This window comes from Cinclus cinclus, chromosome 3 (assembly GCF_963662255.1).
Source record: "Cinclus cinclus chromosome 3, bCinCin1.1, whole genome shotgun sequence".
NCBI lineage: Eukaryota > Metazoa > Chordata > Aves > Passeriformes > Cinclidae > Cinclus > Cinclus cinclus.
The window spans coordinates 8935951-8955313 of record NC_085048.1 but is presented as its reverse complement, the minus strand read 5'-3'; the positions used below and the strand labels follow the sequence as shown (position 1 = coordinate 8955313).

General features: G+C 35.7%; 1 protein-coding gene across 1 annotated transcript in view; it reads right to left on the bottom strand.

Moving 5' to 3' along the window:
* Positions 1-18092, bottom strand: part of APOB (apolipoprotein B) — a 35076-nt gene extending 16984 nt beyond the window's left edge. Inside the window, 21 exon segments of the mRNA XM_062488442.1 lie at positions 49-259; positions 814-935; positions 1148-1330; positions 1844-2055; positions 3239-3406; positions 4168-4359; positions 4660-4836; positions 5377-5614; positions 5953-6164; positions 7221-7367; positions 7753-7870; positions 8044-8271; positions 9049-9268; positions 9996-10081; positions 10273-10397; positions 11387-11542; positions 11728-11881; positions 12888-13033; positions 13890-14005; positions 16632-16670; positions 18035-18092. Of these exon segments, the coding sequence (XP_062344426.1) occupies positions 49-259; positions 814-935; positions 1148-1330; positions 1844-2055; positions 3239-3406; positions 4168-4359; positions 4660-4836; positions 5377-5614; positions 5953-6164; positions 7221-7367; positions 7753-7870; positions 8044-8271; positions 9049-9268; positions 9996-10081; positions 10273-10397; positions 11387-11542; positions 11728-11881; positions 12888-13033; positions 13890-14005; positions 16632-16670; positions 18035-18092 (3308 nt within the window).
* Positions 18093-19363: the final 1271 nt, after the last annotated feature.

The window sequence follows — 19363 nt, the reverse complement described above, 5'->3', positions numbered from 1 at the left end:
AAACTTTTCAAAGGTAACTGTTAAATGCTAAATGTTTTCCTGGGTTACCTTATCTGGCCAGAAAGAGTAACTTCTGTAATCTTCTTGTTGTTGATGTCTAAGACAAAGGTGTATGCTTTCTTCCCAGAAATGGATTCATCAGTAATTCTGAAGTTTGTACCAAAGTCAACATCAACATCTGGAATCTGGATATCACTGGTCAAAATCTTTTTGCCTCTGTTGTACCTGAAGGTCAGTGTGGCCTCATGCTGGTTTACACCTAGAAAATATAATGTGCTTTGATTATTCACAACAATGGAATCTGCTTGTAGTTTTCTTAAAAGGAGAACAAAAAAGTATCAGCTGAAAATTATATCCCACTAAAGATCTAACACAACTTTTGATGAGTCTGATTAGCAACTGGGTCATCTTTTTTCTTCTCATCTTCTAAAGACATGATGAGCTGACCCACCAAGCCATCAATACTTTTGTTATTTTAATGATCCCACAGATCATCCCACAGATGTTTCATAAGAAATATATTTTTCTCTTGCTTATATAGACCCCCCTGAACATCTCCTCTTCCCTGCTTCCATTCACCAATATCACACTTTTATTAAAAACATGCAAAATACAAAATCAGCCTCTCATCACGAAAATATTGCACTGGGATTGCATACTTGAAAGGAAATGTGCTTAAATTGCTGGCCTGATTGGGTGTGAAAATGGTATTCTATCTTTCATTGTGTTAAGAATGCTGTTAATTAAAATGTCTTTTCTGGTAAATGTCAGTTCAAAACAGAGCAAAACCACACAAGTTTTTTTGACTCTTACCTTCTGCCTGGACAGCAAATTTTAAGGTGTCTATCTGGTCATTTCCCTCTCTCTGCAGCTCATAGTTTGCACTTGCAGAATATTCCTTTACTTCGCCTGTGGACACTAATTCAACCTCAAATCTACAGGAGTAAACAAATGCCCTGTGAATAACTTTTTGGTCCGTGACCACAAACAGAAGAAATCATACAGTTTGCAACAGTTCTATTTCTGAGCTGCTGCTGCCAGTAAGTTTTGAAAGATTTTTAAAGGTAATCTCAATGTGAGAGACTACTGGAGAGTAAGAGGAAAGGTAGTTAGCACAAAATAAATAGTTTAAGTTGACATGACTTACCTGGATTCACCAGTCAAGGGAAAATATGGAACTGCTTCGGTGTCAGTGGAATTAGAGTACAGTACTTTGGTGCAGAAATTTAGACCAGGAATGAAAGGCTTGCAAGAAGCTGAAGTTGTTTGATTCTCCATCAAAGTTGGAATTTCTTCAGTTTTGGCTGGAGACACCAAATGCAGCGTATTGCTGGAAAAGAAAAGTCAGTCATTTATTCCCAGGACAGGTGCTCGGATGTCCTATTAGCACAGTTACTTCTGAATAAAACTCGATTATTAATGTAGGGGCTAACTGAAATAACATCTGTCTTTGAATGATGTAGTTATCAATACTGGTAATTATAATTTGATATATTGAGACATTTTCTCTCCCTGAAATTAATGTAAGTAGCTCATTTAAATTCAATTTAAAATTCATATTGCTGTTATAATTTTTTTTGTGAAAGAAAACAATGGAAATTTTAAGAGTCCTCTATAAAATTTTAAAAATAGTGACAAATAATCTGTAAACCATGACTCCAAGTCATCACCTATCTGGCATATTTACTTGTCTTACAAAAGAAGTTACTCCAGTTTTACAGCGTCTGGAATTTTTCTGAACTGAGAATTTTTCCATGCCTGCCCTAGCCTTTCAATTACACCACAATAATTAACAAGAGAAGGAAGAACACAGCCTTGAAAGTTCTCATTCAGTTCTCATTACCTGATACTGAGGAGTTTTACTGGAACCTTCGGAGCAGGAATGCTGAATTTCAATTGTCCAGCCTTTACACTAACATGTGCTTCAACTCCAGATTCATGGAATATATTAGAATTCATCTCCACACCACTTCCAGCAAATTCAGGGATGTTTATTCCCAGGTGTGTCACAAATTCAACTGCTACTGAAGGTTTAGCAATGAGATCTGCCAGCATCTATTTAATAAAAACAAAATGGGGTATTTATTTGCTCAATACACTTCTTGCTGATTATACAAAAAAACCCCATACAACTCCTGATAATACAAAGGTAAGTTTTATAAAATTGACTCTGATATTCAAGTAATCTGATTCCCAAATCACATAATCAAATGGCCCATATAATTGGTGACTTTAATATAAAAAGCCAGCAAGATGATACCCCCAAGGATCCCTACCTACTTTAATGTAAAAATACTCACGCTTCAGGAAAGATCTTATACATGGAGCTACCTGCATGTATTTTTAAATTTGAAGAAAAGAGCCAGTTTTCCATTGCAAGGAAAAAAATAGCAGTTTTCAAAGACAATGATCAAACTGTTTGACAAAAAAGAAATGGATACAAGATTTGAATTTCTCTTAACACAAACCAGCTTATTTTTGAGCTTTTGCTTTGGCTGTTAAGGAAGACGGGACAGAATGCAAAATGCTGGCAAAGATTCCAAAGCTAACTAAAGGGCAACAACACTAAATTTGAGGATCTTGGTTTTTTATTTAGATCTTGTATATGGTAAAAATTAAAAGTTTGGATGAACTGAAACTACTAAGAATTTTTTACAAATTATTGACTAAATTAGAGTAAGGTAGTTATTAGAACTGTAAAAAGGAATAGAATTTGGGTTTTTTTTAATTTTAAGTGGATAACTAATTTTATGTCATATGCTTTTTTCCTTGCTAAAATTTTTCTCTCAGGTGAAAATATATTTTACTTGACTCAATTTTCAATATTTCTTTTAACTGGTAATCAATTTTTTTCACTTTGAATTGGCCACAACAAAAGGTTTAGTTAACTTTTTGGCTTGATAAGAAAATTCACATGCTGTACCTTTTATACCAGAGCTATTTGAGTACAGGGGGACAAAAAGAAACATATCAAAATGTTTTATTTTTGAATGAGTGATTGAAATATTTTTAATTAATCAATTTTATTATATCTCATTAATAATTTATTATATGCATTACTTCTTAATTTAATCTAAATGTTTTCCACAAATGAAACAAAGACCTGTAATGAGTCAGGGTTTTTTAATACCAAGAACATTTTGCAATCTTTAAAATACTCCTGGTGTTACAGTTTTACCCATAAATGAAAATATAGATTATTAGGAGGAGAAAAATATAGACAACTATTGGGACTTACGCTTTTTTGGTGAAACTTTGCAGCTACTTTTGCCCCAGGAGTTGCTATTCCAGACAAGGCAAACTTCAGCTGTAAACCTGCTCCAGTTGGCAGCTCAAACTCATTGTCCATGAATATGTAGTGGACAAACAGATCCCTGTCAATACCTTTCGAGATGAGTTGTGCGATCTGTGAATCAAACAAGGAAATGAACACTAACAAATCCACACTTTGGAATATGCACATTTTGTACTTTTCAAACTGATCAGGAAATGATTGCAACTCTATAATCCAAAAGTTAATTTCATATGGAGTAGAGAACCTAATTTCCATAGATTCATTGCTTAAAAAAATATATGAAAGACTGTCAGCAAAATCTGAACTTTAAATGAACACCAGATCTTTTACCAGCCTTGATACATATAGGTTATCTACCTTAACATACACACAGAGAGGTAAACTGGTTTAGATAACACGTAATATTCTGGTTTCCCCAAATTCAATGGCAAAGAATTGTTTTACTTCAATGAAAGAAGGATATTACCAAATATTCCTCAAATGTGCTACATATTTTCTTTTTAATGTGACAAGGATGCTTTTTTTAATATTAATGCATATTTCCATAATTTAAAATTTAGTCATGTAACTAAATAGCCAATACTAAAGTTTTGGGAATTGTTCCCGTAGATATCTTGATAATACAATATGATCTGAACTTTCCCTTTTTCCTTCCCTTCACCAATCCTCCAGGATGACTTCACTTGATTACTGAGGAGTCTTCATAGATCTCTCAGAGTCCTTCAATATAGACCTGGATATTTTATTTGAAATAATTTTATTTTCATGCTGGTATCAAATATTTTTACATAATAGTTAAATACAATCTAAGTCTTTAAAAATATCTGGTTAAAAAGAAGTTGATAATGCAAATTGCTGCATCAGAAACATACCATTTCAGGAACAGTCTGAAGAGTTTTAACACTCTTTAAAACCAAGCTTCCCAGCAGTTTAAAATCATTGAGTTTCATGTATCCAAGTTCTTCTCCCAGGATCCTTAGATATGCTCTTCCTTCTGGAGCTTCTTTGCTGCCTAATTCTTTTATCAGTTTTTCAACATTAAGTATTATTCCTTTCATGATCTCCTGAAAATCCAGTCAGAAAGCAATAAAACAAATTTATAAGTATGTAAGGTCACATACATAGAATAGGTACATAGTGAATGTCAGCTATTCTGCACATGCACTTAAGATATTTCTCTCCAGGAAAAAGACCCCTACAAATACAGTTAAGAAAACATGTTGTTAAATAACATTAAGGATTTCTGTTTATCTCACCAGAGAGGAGAAGGAGAGAAGGAATGTATAGAGCAAAGCAGTAAGTGCTGTAATTTCTGTGTAAAAATAGGAATGCTTTGCTGCACAGAGAATGTTTTCAAGCTGTACCTGATCCTGCCTGCCATCCTGTGAGTAACCAAAATAGTCAAAAAGTGCCTTGGAAACCTGCTCTGGCACTTTGCCATCAACCCAGTACAAGGCCTTGGTTGCAGTGTCTGGGAAAAATCCCTTCTCTCCAAACAACGCTTCCAGTGTTGGTTCAAATCCCTTTCCATCCAAGCCAAGCTGAAATGAACAGAAAGGACAATGTATAACTGAGACAGTTACCCCCTTTTCTTTGGAACTTTACAACAAACAGACCTTCTGGGGAGCAAAAAATGCATTTAAAGTGTATCCTAGAAGCCCATAACTCTCAAGGGAAGGTATGGAACATGATATTTTATAATTCATTTTATCTCTGTGGTGAGGTTCAACAAAAAACCTAGGTCGTATATCACTTAAAATCTACTATGAGCACTTCAGTGTGCCAGTAATGATTCATTAGCACAAAGTCAGTTTGTTACAGATGGGTTCATTCTACCCTGAGCCCTTTAATAACTTCAACAGGGTCGTCCATCTAGTCAGTGGCAAGCGACATCACATAATGGATGGCTTGCTCTATAGCTCATTGAGACCAAATCAAAGTCCCCTTGTAGTCACAGTGATCTTTAGATTACTCCCAAGGCTTGTAAAAAAATACATTATTCAAAGAAAGTTGTTATAAGAAAACAGAAATGAAAAAGAAAACATCTGAATACTAGCAAATGTTTTTCATAATTGTTGTACCTCAAAGACATCACTTGGGTCGAATCCATAGGCATGCAGGGTGGTTTTCAGCATGGTCTCTTTAGGAATATAGCTGCTTGGATCAAATATCACATTTCCTTCTACTTTGGCAGAGATAGGGTCAACTCCAGGTACAGAAACTCTTTCTGAAATCTGGTAATTTTGTGAGAATTTTCTGAAATCTTTGGCTGCTGGGAGCTGATTTCCTTTCAGAGCTTCTTCAACTCGGCTTTTTAGACTAGGGAAGAGGATAGCAATTAAAATATGATTAGTATATATTCCAAACACTCATTTAGCCTTAGTTAAGGGAATTTTTATGCCACTTGCAGACATTCATACAGCTGTGCTGATTGCTAATGGATAGCTCTCTGCACATATTTAACAGTAAACATAAGATTTAAGGGAAAGACTATAATCTGGCACTGTTCTGACAAAGCCAGTTTACTCAGCTGATGTGCTTGTTCAAATAAACAGAAAAACCAATCAAAAACTCCAATGCAAGATAACTACTACTGCGACTACGGTCAAAAGTTTTTTTCTTCCAATGAGACCAAGATACACGAAAATTTCACTTACTCTTCAATGCCCAGCTCCTTGGAGTCCAGGATGTTGGCAATGTGTGAGGCAACAAAGCTTTTCACTTGCTCGCTCTTCTCCTTTGTGAGGACTCTCAAAATTTTGGTGAGATCACTTGGGGAAGGATTTTTCATCACTAGGAGATAGGATGCTAGACGTTTGTCTGTGGGTGCATCCAATTCTTGGAATGTTTTGAGAAGTGCTGAACGATCCTGTATAGAGAAAGATTTGCATTGATGAACTGGCTCATGGATGATATTATAAAACCCTTTTGGGAATATATAGGGTGAAATAATTATAAAATATTCTTAATTGGAAGGGATTCATGACGATCATGTAGTCCAAGTCTTTAGTGACTGCATACCTATTTTTGTACCATATTTCCAGAGCTAATCACAACAACTTCTTTGAAGTTATTTTGCTAAACTTTCTTTTGCTAGAAATCATCATTGAAGTTATGGCTTTATTGGAACTGATTTTCAAAGAATTAGAGGATCACAGAATTGTTTGTGTTTCTTCCTCTCTTCTTTTTCCCTTATCTTTTTTTGGTTTGCCTTTTTTTTTAAAAAAGGTCCTTTATTTTTATCATCTTGTACATACAGGTTACATTTTTATTTAAGAATTAAGATTTTTGATCCATGGGAATTATATACGCAGACAAATTGTAAACATTTGGAAAAAAAGATAATTCAATTTAGGGAAAGAAGCTGATCAAAATCGACTGCTGCATAAAAATTAAAAACCTAGTTTAAAACTAAGTAAGAATTAAAAACTTTAAATGTATTAAGCTGAATCTGAGGATATAAGTTTCAGGTGTTTCCAGTCCCCCAGACGTTTTAAGCCTTGTCTGAAAACAAGAATATTTATTTTAGGGAAGGAATTTTTTAATACTGAAACTAAATGCCAGTATAAAATAGGGACATGACTTTTTCTTAGCTAAACACATTAAGTCTGGAGTAATTCATTAATTTTAACGCTACCTTTAAATAAGCAGAACTCCATTTAAGACACTAAAAGGAACAGATCCGAACTTCCCATTTAAATTGAGACTATCTATCAAAAGAAAATGCATCTCAAAAGAGCAACACCCACTAAGTCAGGAGGCTTCCCAGCTATGTGTATGGAAACTTACTAAAGGGGTTCTTGAGACAGCTAAAAGGGAGATAGCTGAATTGAAATAATGGGAATAGCTTTGAATACTCAGTAACTCCTGTGAACAGTCCAGGTGAACTAAGAACAGTTTATTCTGGTTCTTGTGACCAATTTACCTCTTCAGTAATTGTCATTTTCCTGAATGCCTGGATAGCTGCTTTCTGAACTGAAAGTGATGCAGCTTCATTTCTGATACATGTCTTCAGAGAAGATTTCACACTGGGTTTAACTTTCTCCATTACTGCACCCATATTTCCAATAGCCTGACAGTGATGAAAACATAGAAAGATGATTAAAACTTCCTCTCCACCAAGAGAAGCAAAGTAATATATGTGATAATATGTGATAATGTAATGTAATGTAATGTAATGTAATGTAATATAATGTAATATAATATGTGATAATGTGATATGTGATAATATAATATAGTATAATATAGTACAATATAATACAATATAATAATATAATATAGTATAATATAACATAGTATAATATAATATAACATAGTATAATATAATATAACATAGTATAATATAATATAACATGGTATAATATAATATAATATAATATAATATAATATAATATAATATAATATAATATAAGTACTATAATAATAGCCTGCATAAGGATAGAAGGAAATCAAAGTACCCGAAGTGTGAGGTATGTGAGTTCATCTTCCCCAGAACAATCAGTGCCAAGCAGTGATACCATGAAGTCTGCAACATCTGCTATTTCCTCTGTCACAATCTTTTTCTCATTGTGGAACCTAAAGAAATAGATAAACACATTAGAAACAGAAGAGGAAATTGGGAATGTCCATATTTTATTCCTAAAGACCAAATACATGAAAATAAAAATATCCTCCAAAACTGAAGACTCTCAGATTCTAAGTGCTCTAAGCACTCTAATTCTGTACAATTGCACACTGTCATTACTTACTTAGTAACAGAATGACTTAAGCCATAAAATGAAGCTCTACTTGGCTGATACTGGGCCATGTTAAGAATTTCCCGTATTCTCTGTGGAGTTGGAGAAGGCAACAGTCCCAGGGTGTATGTGACCAGGTCTGCCATGAGTGGATTCACGTTTCCAGTTCTCAGGATTTGCAGGATTGCACTGTAGCACTCTGGAGTCCCACACTGGGCCAGTCCCTGGACAGTAATAGAACTGAAAGGAGAAGAGATGAATTTTATTAATTAATTCCCTGCTTGTAGTTATAACTGCATATTGACGGTCTGAAACAAATATATGGCAGGTTTATTAAGGTGTTTTAATATAAATGATGTAAGCTTTTGTGTGGCAGTTTCTTACCAAAAAAGAAGATTCTTGGTTTTACAAGTTATATTAATAACCCATTTAAATTAGAACAAGTAAGTATTAACTATAGGATCTTTACATGGTCATATATATTTTTTCCTTCACAAGAGACTTTTCCACAACTTTAAGTGTTATCATCTTATATATTGACTCAGACTGAGCCTCTAGTTCTTTTATAGTCGAAGGACATAAAGTAGATGTAAACTGGCTCAAATCCAGCTTGGACAAAAGAGTAAAGGTGTGGAGTGGAGTCAGTGGAGGGTCAGACCAAATAACAGCACTCTTCCATGTCTGCTGAAGTCTCTCACTCAAAACTGTGTTCTCTGCTCTAAGTCACACTTGGGAGTTTGGAATTACAGCCGTTGTCCTTGAGCAAAGCTGCATGAAAGATATTTGGCTATAAAAACTCATCCAAAGGATTGTGTAAGGCACACACAGTTGTCTTGACACTCCCTTCCATATTTCCCTCTCTTTATAGTTCTAATAATACTTATCTTTCTGAAAGTCACTCTTTAAATATACTACTTCTCTAATTTAAAACCATTTGCAGCAAATCATCAACAATAGCGTGGTTTTACCAAGGCATTGATGGGTGGTGTTCTTGCACTGTGAACTGCTGAAACATACCTTGAGGTTTCCATCATCTTTGGAACAAGAGAGCCAAGAGTGCTGTTATGTAAACTTCTCAACCCAGAAACAAATCTGTAGAAGATTCTTGCTCTCTGCTGGTTCTCCTGGGAGGCTGTAAGTTTCTGCATTTCCTGCAGGGTTTTCAGAACAGCATCACCCTGCCTGAGTAGTTTGGCATCTGTACTTTCCAGTGCAAGTCCCTTCCCTTCCAGTGCATCTAGAAATTGGAAAAAATTGCATTCTTTATGTCTTTTTCAGGGAGCTATGTCAATTATTACCTTCTGTCATACATTCAGTATAAATATAAAGTCTGTTCATTATTTCATATGATAACTGTTGAAGTTTAAAAGCTGAACAATTTACAAAACTAATGGCATGGAATTTAATATAATTGTCCCAAAAGTTGAATATTTGCATACATTCTTTTATATTTTCATGAAGATTATTCCTTAGCACCTCTCATATTAGCATAGTTTGCTTTTTCAACTTTTAATAAATATATAAGAAATATTTTTGACTGCAGGTCAGAAGAGTATGTTTCAGAACAAAATATATAGTAATAATGGATTGTTTACATTTGGCACTGGAGCTAAAAAATGCATAAAAAATTATGGGTAGCTGAAAAGGGTTCATTAAACTAATTTCCAATAAGATTAAAATTAATTTTCCAGAAGATTTTACATCTTTAATTATAAAGAATAATTTTAAAATTAAAATGCAAATGCAAAGATTATTTAAAATTAGTGATGCTTATAAACTTCTCAGGTTTTCCCATTTTATACTCAAACTTTTCCTTACTAAGTTGATAAAATTTTATTTAAAATGATAAATTTATTTGGTCCCCTCATCTTTAATTAATTCACTATAAAAAAATCAGAATAAAAATCTGTCCCTGTATCTATATTTTGTCTCTGTATTTATAATATTGAGAACTGCAGCTATACCTCCATCAAAATTTTTGTTAGTGATCTTTGGGGTATCTTCAAGCTTCAGAGTCTGGTTGACCTCTGTCATGATGCCATAACGATTTCTAGGAAAGCAAGCAAGAAAAATTCAATATTTTAGTTAAGTCCAAGTGCCTTTACGAGGTCTTGACAGGCCTCCTGCCCTCTTAAAAACAAAATGTCTATTTAGGGATGAAGTCAGTGCAGAACACAGTACATCATCATTTAAAAAGGATCTTTATAAATCAAGGATAATGATAAATAGTGAGCAACCCACTTGTATGAGGAAGGCAAAAACAGGTGTTTTTCACTGCAGACAGCATCTCTTATGTGCCTTTTCTTTGCATCAATATTGTAATGACAGAACTGAGTGCTCTTCAGAAGGCTCGATAATGGGCTGTTCTGTGAAATAAATAGTTAGGCAGTCAGCTTACTGAGTAGAATAGGAAACAATCCTAATTTTAAAGGCTGACACAGTTTTACTGTAAGATTAACAGTTATATATTGGAAATGAAGGTGCATAACTGGAGTAATTCTTGCACAAAGACAAAATTGTTCTAGTAACAATCTTTGGACTTAAGTCTCTTCTCAGGCAAAAATCCTACTGAAATGTTCCCTCAGGCCCTATTGAGGTGTTTGGGTTACTAGTTACTTCATGATTGATCCCCTGCTGCCTACAACAAAGGCTCCTTCATAAAACCAATTTGTAATTTTTGGAATAGCTCAGTCCCCTTGTAAAAACTGTGCTGTTCTCTTTAATTTCAGTCTCATTACACAAATTTTAAAGACTTCTACAGAAAGCTGTAGAAGTGGCAGAAATTATAAAATGTGTTTTCAGCATTATATGGAACACTTTTTTTTTTTTAGTTGAAACACCCAAAAGCATAGGTGCCATCATATCAGAAAGAAATCTGACACTATTAATGCAAGCAACTGTAGCTGATCATTGTGGATTAACAGGTAGGCTGAACATTTTGTCAAACCACTTACTTCAGGGCATCTAGAGCCCTCTCCTCCTGGACCTCACATACACTTGAGAGTTTTGGAGGACTACATGTTCTAGATAAAATTGGAATTTTGAAAATTTTGACCTACAAAATTAAAAGTTTGGCTATGGTCTGATAGGTTATTGAATAATCAATAGTACTAGCTCCATATATGAAAAGCTCTTCTATAAAATAGAGAAGAACATGAAAGGTGATTACACTCTTGTTCTGCATCTGTTTTTTCTATTGACAACCAACAGTAATGCAGTCCGATCTAATGGAAGGCTGCAGAAAAAGAATCTTTTCAAAAAAACCCCAAAAACATAGTCATGGTAGTGGTTGTTTATGATTTCAAGTGCTGGTGTGAAAAATGTTACATTATATAATTTTTAATGGCATACTTACTAGTCCTTTTACAATGGAAATAGGGCTGACATGGTATCTGTTGGGACTGAAGTTGTCACAGCCTTTTAGATATCTGGTGATTGAAATATCTTCTGCAACATTCCCTTTTCTGGATTTGAATTCAATTTCACTGTCACACTTTCCGTACACGGTATCCTGGAAAGAAGAAAGAAGTCAGTGCCTTTGCTCATGCTGTCAGACATTTTCTGATCTACTTGAAAGGCACTCTTTCTGATCTGAATATCCAGGCCTTTTGAAAATAATGTTCAGGAATAACTCTGTCTAGGTGATCTATTTTCCACTGGTTAACACAGTAAAATGAATGCTTTTTAAAGGCCTACCATTGGAATTGTTTTCATGTTTTCCACCGTTTCTGTTGGCACAAGGAGAGCTGAGATGATACCTCTCTTAAGATTCAGTACATTCAGAGGCTCTTCCTTCTCTGGATACAGCTTGACTTTTGTTCCATCCTGAATGCTGAATTTTAGCTCATTCCTGCCCCCCAGAAAAACAACATTAGTATGAAATCATATTAAAGCCACACAGTGAAAAACGTTATCAATAACCTGCTGGGCTAGGATAAAGCATCATGTTTATCTTGGTCTATCATTATTTACTATTCACTGCTTACTAACAGAAAGTCTTACTTGTAAAGCAGGAAAATTCTAACCAAGGACATTTTGATTTTGCCAGATTACATCATCTAAGGTCAAGCAAATACCAAGAGCAATGGCTGAAAGTTGGAATTGCATAAATTCAGAGAGAAGACAAACTTTTAGAATGAGGTAATTATTAACTACTGCAATAGGCTATGAAATGATGGGAAGGATTCTCTACTAGTTGGAGTCTTTAAATAAAACCTTAATTGTTTTCTGAACATATTTTAACACTATCATTAGTTGGTTTGAGATCTAGAGCTTGTGATACAAGATGACTACTGCGGCACTGAAAGAAGCATGAAGGTGCATGACTAAAGTATGCACTGACAAGCCCTAGAGACTAGCTGGGTGAAGGGAGTAGAAGAAATTAGTTACAAAAGCAGATAAGTAAGGAAAATATTAGCTACACAGGCTGTTAGAGCTTGGGATTGGAAATCTGGACCTAAGTCTCAAATGCCTTTCATAGTCTTTTAGCAAAGGAAAATTATCTTAAATGGGCTGAGTGCAGCCATTTGAGAATGTGCTTACAAGAAGGAACAATAATTACATTTGCACTAATCTTTCAGGGCACTACCCAACAACTTTCCGATGTAGGTGACAGAAATGAAAGAATCATTCCAGGTGAAAACATATGTAAAATTCCCTTCCCTATTGGCAATTGAAAGCTATGTTAACCCTAAAGTGTATCAGGGAGTGTTTTGCTGTGGAACCAGCTTATAAATCTATCATGTTATCATAGAATGTGTTCCATGCCTAGAAAAACATAATCAGGGTGGACTGTTTACACTGCAGCCTGTTCCATGGTAAGGTCCCAAGTATTGATGATAATTGATACTGCTTACTTGGACATGGCACTTGCAAAGTCATCAGAGTTCTTGGACTTTTTCAGAATAGCCCTTCCCTCGGTGTCAACACCAAATGTCTCCCTCAGGGAGCAGTGCATTGTCCTCAGGATGAAGCGGCATAGCTGGGGTACCTCCAGCTCAACCTGAAAACACAAATATTATATGTTATTCTATATATTATTATCACATTTCCAGGATCACCCTGCTACTGCTTTGAAAATTCCTTAGGTTTTGTAAAGTGTCGGAATCACCGTGCCACCAGCTGTTGGGAAAGAGTCCAAAGTGCTCTAAAGAGCTTAAGGCAACTCCAGAGGAGATAAGAGGACAAGTATTTGCCTGGCTAATAGCATGGCTCATACTAAATGAGCAACTTAGTTTCTGGGAATTTTGAGTATTAGAACAGTATGAAAACTTTAGTCATTACACTGATCAATGTGTTTAGACTCTATCAGAGCAGTATGTGTAAAAATAAAAAAAAAAAATTCTCCAGTTACTCCATTTCAGGAAAAAAATCCTCAAAACCGACATCATGTTGAGAAAGTTTTGGGCAAGATAAGGTGACTGGGTAGTTAAATGGCCTATAGGACCTTTTACTCCTACAGGCCTGGTATTGTCTTGAGTTACCATCTGCAGGCTCTCATGTGATCTTCATGGCATCAATGAGTCATTTTAATTCAACTTCTAGAATGCTTGATTAACATTGGTAGGCTGAGCCTGGGAGCTAAGGAAAACTGAAGTCCCAGGTATTGCCCCTTTTATCATGTACAAGTACAGCCAGACTGGGATTAAAATGCATGGGCACAAAGTAAGAAGGACTTCTGCCATCCTCACTGCCCTCTGCCTAGAACAGGGAGGGCATAAACTTCATGGTTCTCAATACGCGCCCTTCGAAAGGATGATCTTGTTTGGAAATTCACTGAAGGATGCTCCCCAGCTGCCAGCTCCCACACTGTTAAGTACACAGTCCCCAGCTGAGTGTATTTCCTCCTCTTTGCCTACCTTGCAAGTGATCTTTGAACCGCTTCGAGAATCTGCTGTTCCTGTGACCCCACTGGATGTCTCTGCTTCATATGAATAAACATATTTTCTGAGGGGTTTAAATCGGGTTGCATCCTCTGCAAATGGGAAAATGAGAGTGGTTTTATGACCTGGGTAGGATATACATATGTAATCCTTACAGGACGTGCTTAGTGTTGCATAACTAAAATGAATGCCAGAAAAAGGAAGCCTGAAGATCCATGCTTCCACTATTTCATTTTACAGAATATCTTTCAGACAGAGAAGTGATGCATTCATGTAAGTTGGATACTTTCTGAAGCATAGGACAAAACTTGTGGGAGCAGCATAAGTTTTGGGGTTCACTACTCAGATGGGATCTGAAAGTGTGACCCCACCTCTCCTGCAAATCATGGGCAAAAAGCAAATGAGAAAAACAGGAGAAAACATGATGTGTGAAACTGTTTTAAAAATTGTCCTATGGTTTTTAAATTGAGCCAATCAAATTGTAATTTTCAAATTGGCAATAAGAAGATTCCTTTCAGCTCAGATTTTTCCATCATAATGCAAGTACAAGGAGCTGCTTTACCAGTCACATGACTGGAAGCAAAACCCATAGAAATAAACAGAACACTAAAACTACCTCTCCTCAATACAATTTCACCTGTATTTTTGGAGGATCTTTCTGCCTCAGACTATGTGAAAAATGATTTACTCTAATTCAATTATAAGATCAGAAAATTTTACTAGGGCAGATGATTTTTAATAGACATAAGATTTAGTTACATGAAGGACATCCAAAACAAGGGAAAAGCATTAAATTGTGACTAAAACTATCGCAGGAGGGAGTTTTTCCAGAGGTGTTTCTATCAAAGGAAGCCCTACAACCTAATAGACTTCCTCAAAATAATGAATTTCACCTGTATTTAACTCCCGCCTGCTGCCCTCAGACCCAATCATCTGTAATTTTAAACCCTGCAAGCAGGAATGAATGTAGTAACAGAAGTATAAAGAAAAAAGATAGTTTTTGTGTCAAATATAGGGATATAAGATATTCCTTTGGTGTCTGGAATGAGTAACATAAACCAAACAATATCCTCAATCACAATTCACTCCCACTGAAACTGCAGGCATTGTTTTAAACTAAAGATGATGATCAGGCATTTGAAGTGTCTGTGTTGGAGCAGTTTAGATCAATCTGAAACAGAAATTAGTGTTCCTTCAGTTTAATCTGAACAACTCACTGGAACTGATTCTGTCGTGGTCCTGAATGAAAAGCAATTTCCTAAATTGCTCCTCTGTGCTCATTTGTGACCATATACAGTCCTGATCTACTTTAATTAAAAAAAAAAAAACAAGGACAGGTAATCCTCGTGTAAACCCAAATTTCCACCCCCAAATTTGTATGACTTTTCCTGCCAATGCCTGCAGGAATGCAGCTTACACTTCTTTTATGAAATCTTTGTCATGTCAGAAGCCAATGGCAATGTTAACATTGCTCTTCATGTCACACCATTTCATACAGAGGGAGTAAAACAAATTAGCACTATAAATCTCTTATTTCCTCACTTCACTATTACTTTTATAAGCTTTATATACTTTAATGATGTTTTAGCTGAGATTATTTTCATGTAATTGCTGAACAGAATTGTTGCAATAATAACTAACTGTCATACAGTAATCAGCATCTTAGCAAAATTTGAAAAATTAATTAAATTATCTATTTAACCCTAAAATTAGCTTCTATTAAAATATTCATCACTACCCTATCACTTTTGGCTATCCTGGTCTATAACTGTGCTCAGAAAAAATTGCAACACCGGTATTTACATTGCTAAAGTGAAAATTACTGCTTCATATCCTACTTTTAAACAGAAATCTATGAAAATACAACAGAGAAATACTAATCTTAGAAATACAAATAACAAAGAAGTAACTGTATCAAAAAAATGAACAAGAAATTGGCAATGAAGCCCAGGAGTCTATGAGGTGGTTCAGGCCTCTGAAGTAAACCAAATTGCCTGGAGATGGTGCTAAAGCACCCAACACAGGAAAAAAACCAAAACCCTGAAGACTAAGAGCAAATAAACTCATTGGGTACTTTGACCCGGTGGTGGAACATTATGTATCTAACTGAGAAGTCAGGGCCAGTCAGAGTTCATTAGGAAGAGAGTGCATAAAGTCAGCATTTCCTGACTCTTGGCTTTTTAAAAGGAATTGCTGTCCTTGCTGACAGAGCTGATGATTTATTCTACAGGTATTTAGTTAGACAGCTAAATGCAATCCTGTGGGCTTAGCAGCAGCTGTGAAGGGTAATTAAAATGTGAGATTCAGTCCACACTTAAGTGTAGTGTACATAACCTCACTGTTAAAGCTTCACATTTGGTAACCAGGGATTTCTAGATTAAGGAATTTGCATCTAACAGTTGAGAAATAAATTTTAAAAACTCAACCAAACAACAAACCTACAAACCCAATGGAAAGTAGTTTCTTAATGGGAACCTTAAGAAAGTTCAGAAAGTTAACCTCAGCTTGTCCAATGTTATGGAAGTTTTAAAAGTATTTGAACCAAGCCTAATGGATAATTTCATCCTTAAAATAAATGGCACGAAGGACTCAAGAATATCACCATCACTTTCATTAAAGTTATTTCAGAAGAAAAGATTAGGAATAGTAGGTTTGAAAGATGTATTCAGTTAAAATAGTGACATAAGATAACAAAAGGAAATGCAAGAAATCACTTACTTGAACATCCTGGATTTCCACTTTCAGGTGATTCTTCTTCTGTAAAAAACCCAAACAAACAACATTGAAAGCTGGAAAAGCTGTTTACAAAAAAGTTTGTAAAATGAGATTAAATGTACCATATAACATATTTTACTTTTAAATTTTAGTCTATCTGACCACACAAAAATACTGCAAAATGAATGAATGGCTATATTCTGTTTTTTGTATGTTTAAAAAAGGACAATTTTAAAGGTTAATACTAAAATTCTCTGCCAATAAATCTTTTCTGGATATTGAGAGCACATTCCTTGGAGGAAAAGAATGCTGGTTGGAAGCCTATTCAAGTTAAGAAGAACCATTTGCTCCAATCAGTCTTAGATATGTTCCATATGACTCTATTTAAATACAATAAAATACAATTAAACTAAATTAAACATAATCTACTAATTTTTTGCATTTATTGGATGCTATGTCATTCTTTGGGATATCACACATGAAGGCCATCATTTTTCACAATGTTCTCTGCACATTTTCCTAGTTTTCATTCTGGAAATTCTAAGCAGAGAACTCTATAGAAATAGACTGTAACATTAGTCACAGTAACAACAATAACATCAGAAATACCACTATTGCTATTAAAATAAAATTAATAATACAATTAATAACAATTAAAAACAAGGTGCATTGTATAGCAATACATTTGTGTAATATCAGTGAGGAACAGAATATTATTTAAACAAAGATGAATAGATCAATAGATTAGTTCAACAATGATGAAATAGATCTTTATATAAAACCAGACCTGCATAATTACCTCTAGATTCACTTTTCTCCTTAAGTTCCCTGAAGCCTTAGGTAACATTATAGAGCTGTATTCTGAAAAGCCACTTCTTGGGGAGAAAGGATAGCTCACAATCCATAGCATCGTATTGATCTCAGTGGTCTTTTCTGATCTTAGGAAAAAAACCTTTTACTGGCCTACTTCTTTTACTGATGACTGTGTCCCTTCAATACAAAAATGCATTTAAATTGCCTGCCAAATATAATTTGCTTTACTGCTCTCTCTCTTCACATTTGCTGCAAAACAGGTTAGCAACAGCTGGGCCAAGTCTGCATGGTATCTCCAAGCTACAGTAGCTCCATGAGGGTTTAAAAAGACAATGCTACAGAAAAATAGTCAATGACTTACAAGTTGCAAAATACATTAAATCGCTTCAAAAGCCACCAGGCAACATTCATGACTTTTCTACATTGGGATCATCCTATGACTACTCATTCCTATGAAGGGAAGGAATTGTATCTTTGTCATGCTGAACCTTTCTAACTTCTATAACCCATGGTCCTTTTGATTTTTTTTCCAATATTGCTATTTTAATGGACTCAAAGCTGTAAAGAGCACTGACATAAAAGAGAGTACTTACGTGCGAGAACACCACTGCTGAGCAGCAGGGAGAGCAGCAAGAGCTGCACAGGGCCCATGGTGAGCCCCGGTCCCTCTTGCTGCTCTTTCTTTTCCTCTTTTGTCTTCCCTCTTCAAGTCTTCCCTGCTGCCTCAGAGGGAGAGTGAGCCTTCTGACTTGGACCTCCATTTATATAGTCTGTAGCAAGAAGCTGAGTCAAACAGTTTAGAAAGCTCAGAGCAAATTGCCAAAGGTGCAAAGGTGAGAGTCCCAGATCCTCACTGCGCTCCATGCCATGCCCTGCTTTGGTTACTGATAGTCACAGAAATATTTAGGTTGGAAAAACCTCTAAGATCATCAAGCTAACCTCTAGTAAACTGGGGATTCTCCAGTTAGTCAGGTCTGTTCATAAATGATTGACAATGACTCAGTGAGCATTCCTGCTATCTCCCATCATTCCTCCTCTGAGAACTGAAAACTATCATTTTGTGAACTCTATGATTTCATGCTGAATCCAAACACTCCTAAAACAAAGGGCTATCCAACTGCCTCTCTTCCTTGCCTGTCCCTTCTGAAGAGTTTAGAGCCCTCCACTATGGTGGTTCCGTAACTCAAGTCATCCCACTGTGTTGCCATGATGGGCACTGTATCACAGAATCCCTGCTGCACAACCGCTTCCAGCTCTTCCCGTTTGACGTCCATGCTGCGTGCATTGGTGTAGATGCACTTAAGTTGTGCTTCTGGTCCTGCCACCTTTTAGGGGAGAAGCTCTAATTCCTATGTGATTATTCTCAGGTGCATCCAGTGTTTGTAACACATCTACAACTCTTGTGTCTCTGCTGACACTGGAGCGCGTCCCCAAGCTCTGCCTCTGCTGAGAGGGCAGATCAAAGGACTGCGGTAGGACGCGGTCCCTCAAACACTGGCATGCTGCCCCCAGCCTTATCTGAAGACTGAGCTGGAGATAAGCCACTCTTCCAGTTCACTGGTCTTTTCCTTAAGCAGAGCTTTAAGAGCAAAATCACGCAGCTAGAGACTCTAACAATGTATTCAAATAAATGTACCACATCTAAACAAGTGATTACAATGAATAAATTAGAGACGGAAGAAATTATCACTGCACTGTGCTTTAGTATAGATGTTGAGAATCTCAAGAATATGAGTACTTGAGAAAATGAAAATACTGTGAACCCACTGGCAGGAGATTTAAAGTTTTTTTCTTTTTCTTTGGAGCAAAGTTTGTCATATGCTTTTAAAGAATAATTTGTTTTGACTTAGAATATTCAGGTAAAACAGATCCTGCCTATGTTGAAAGTAAGCTCTGTATACTTCTTTGTTTTCGTATTTTTA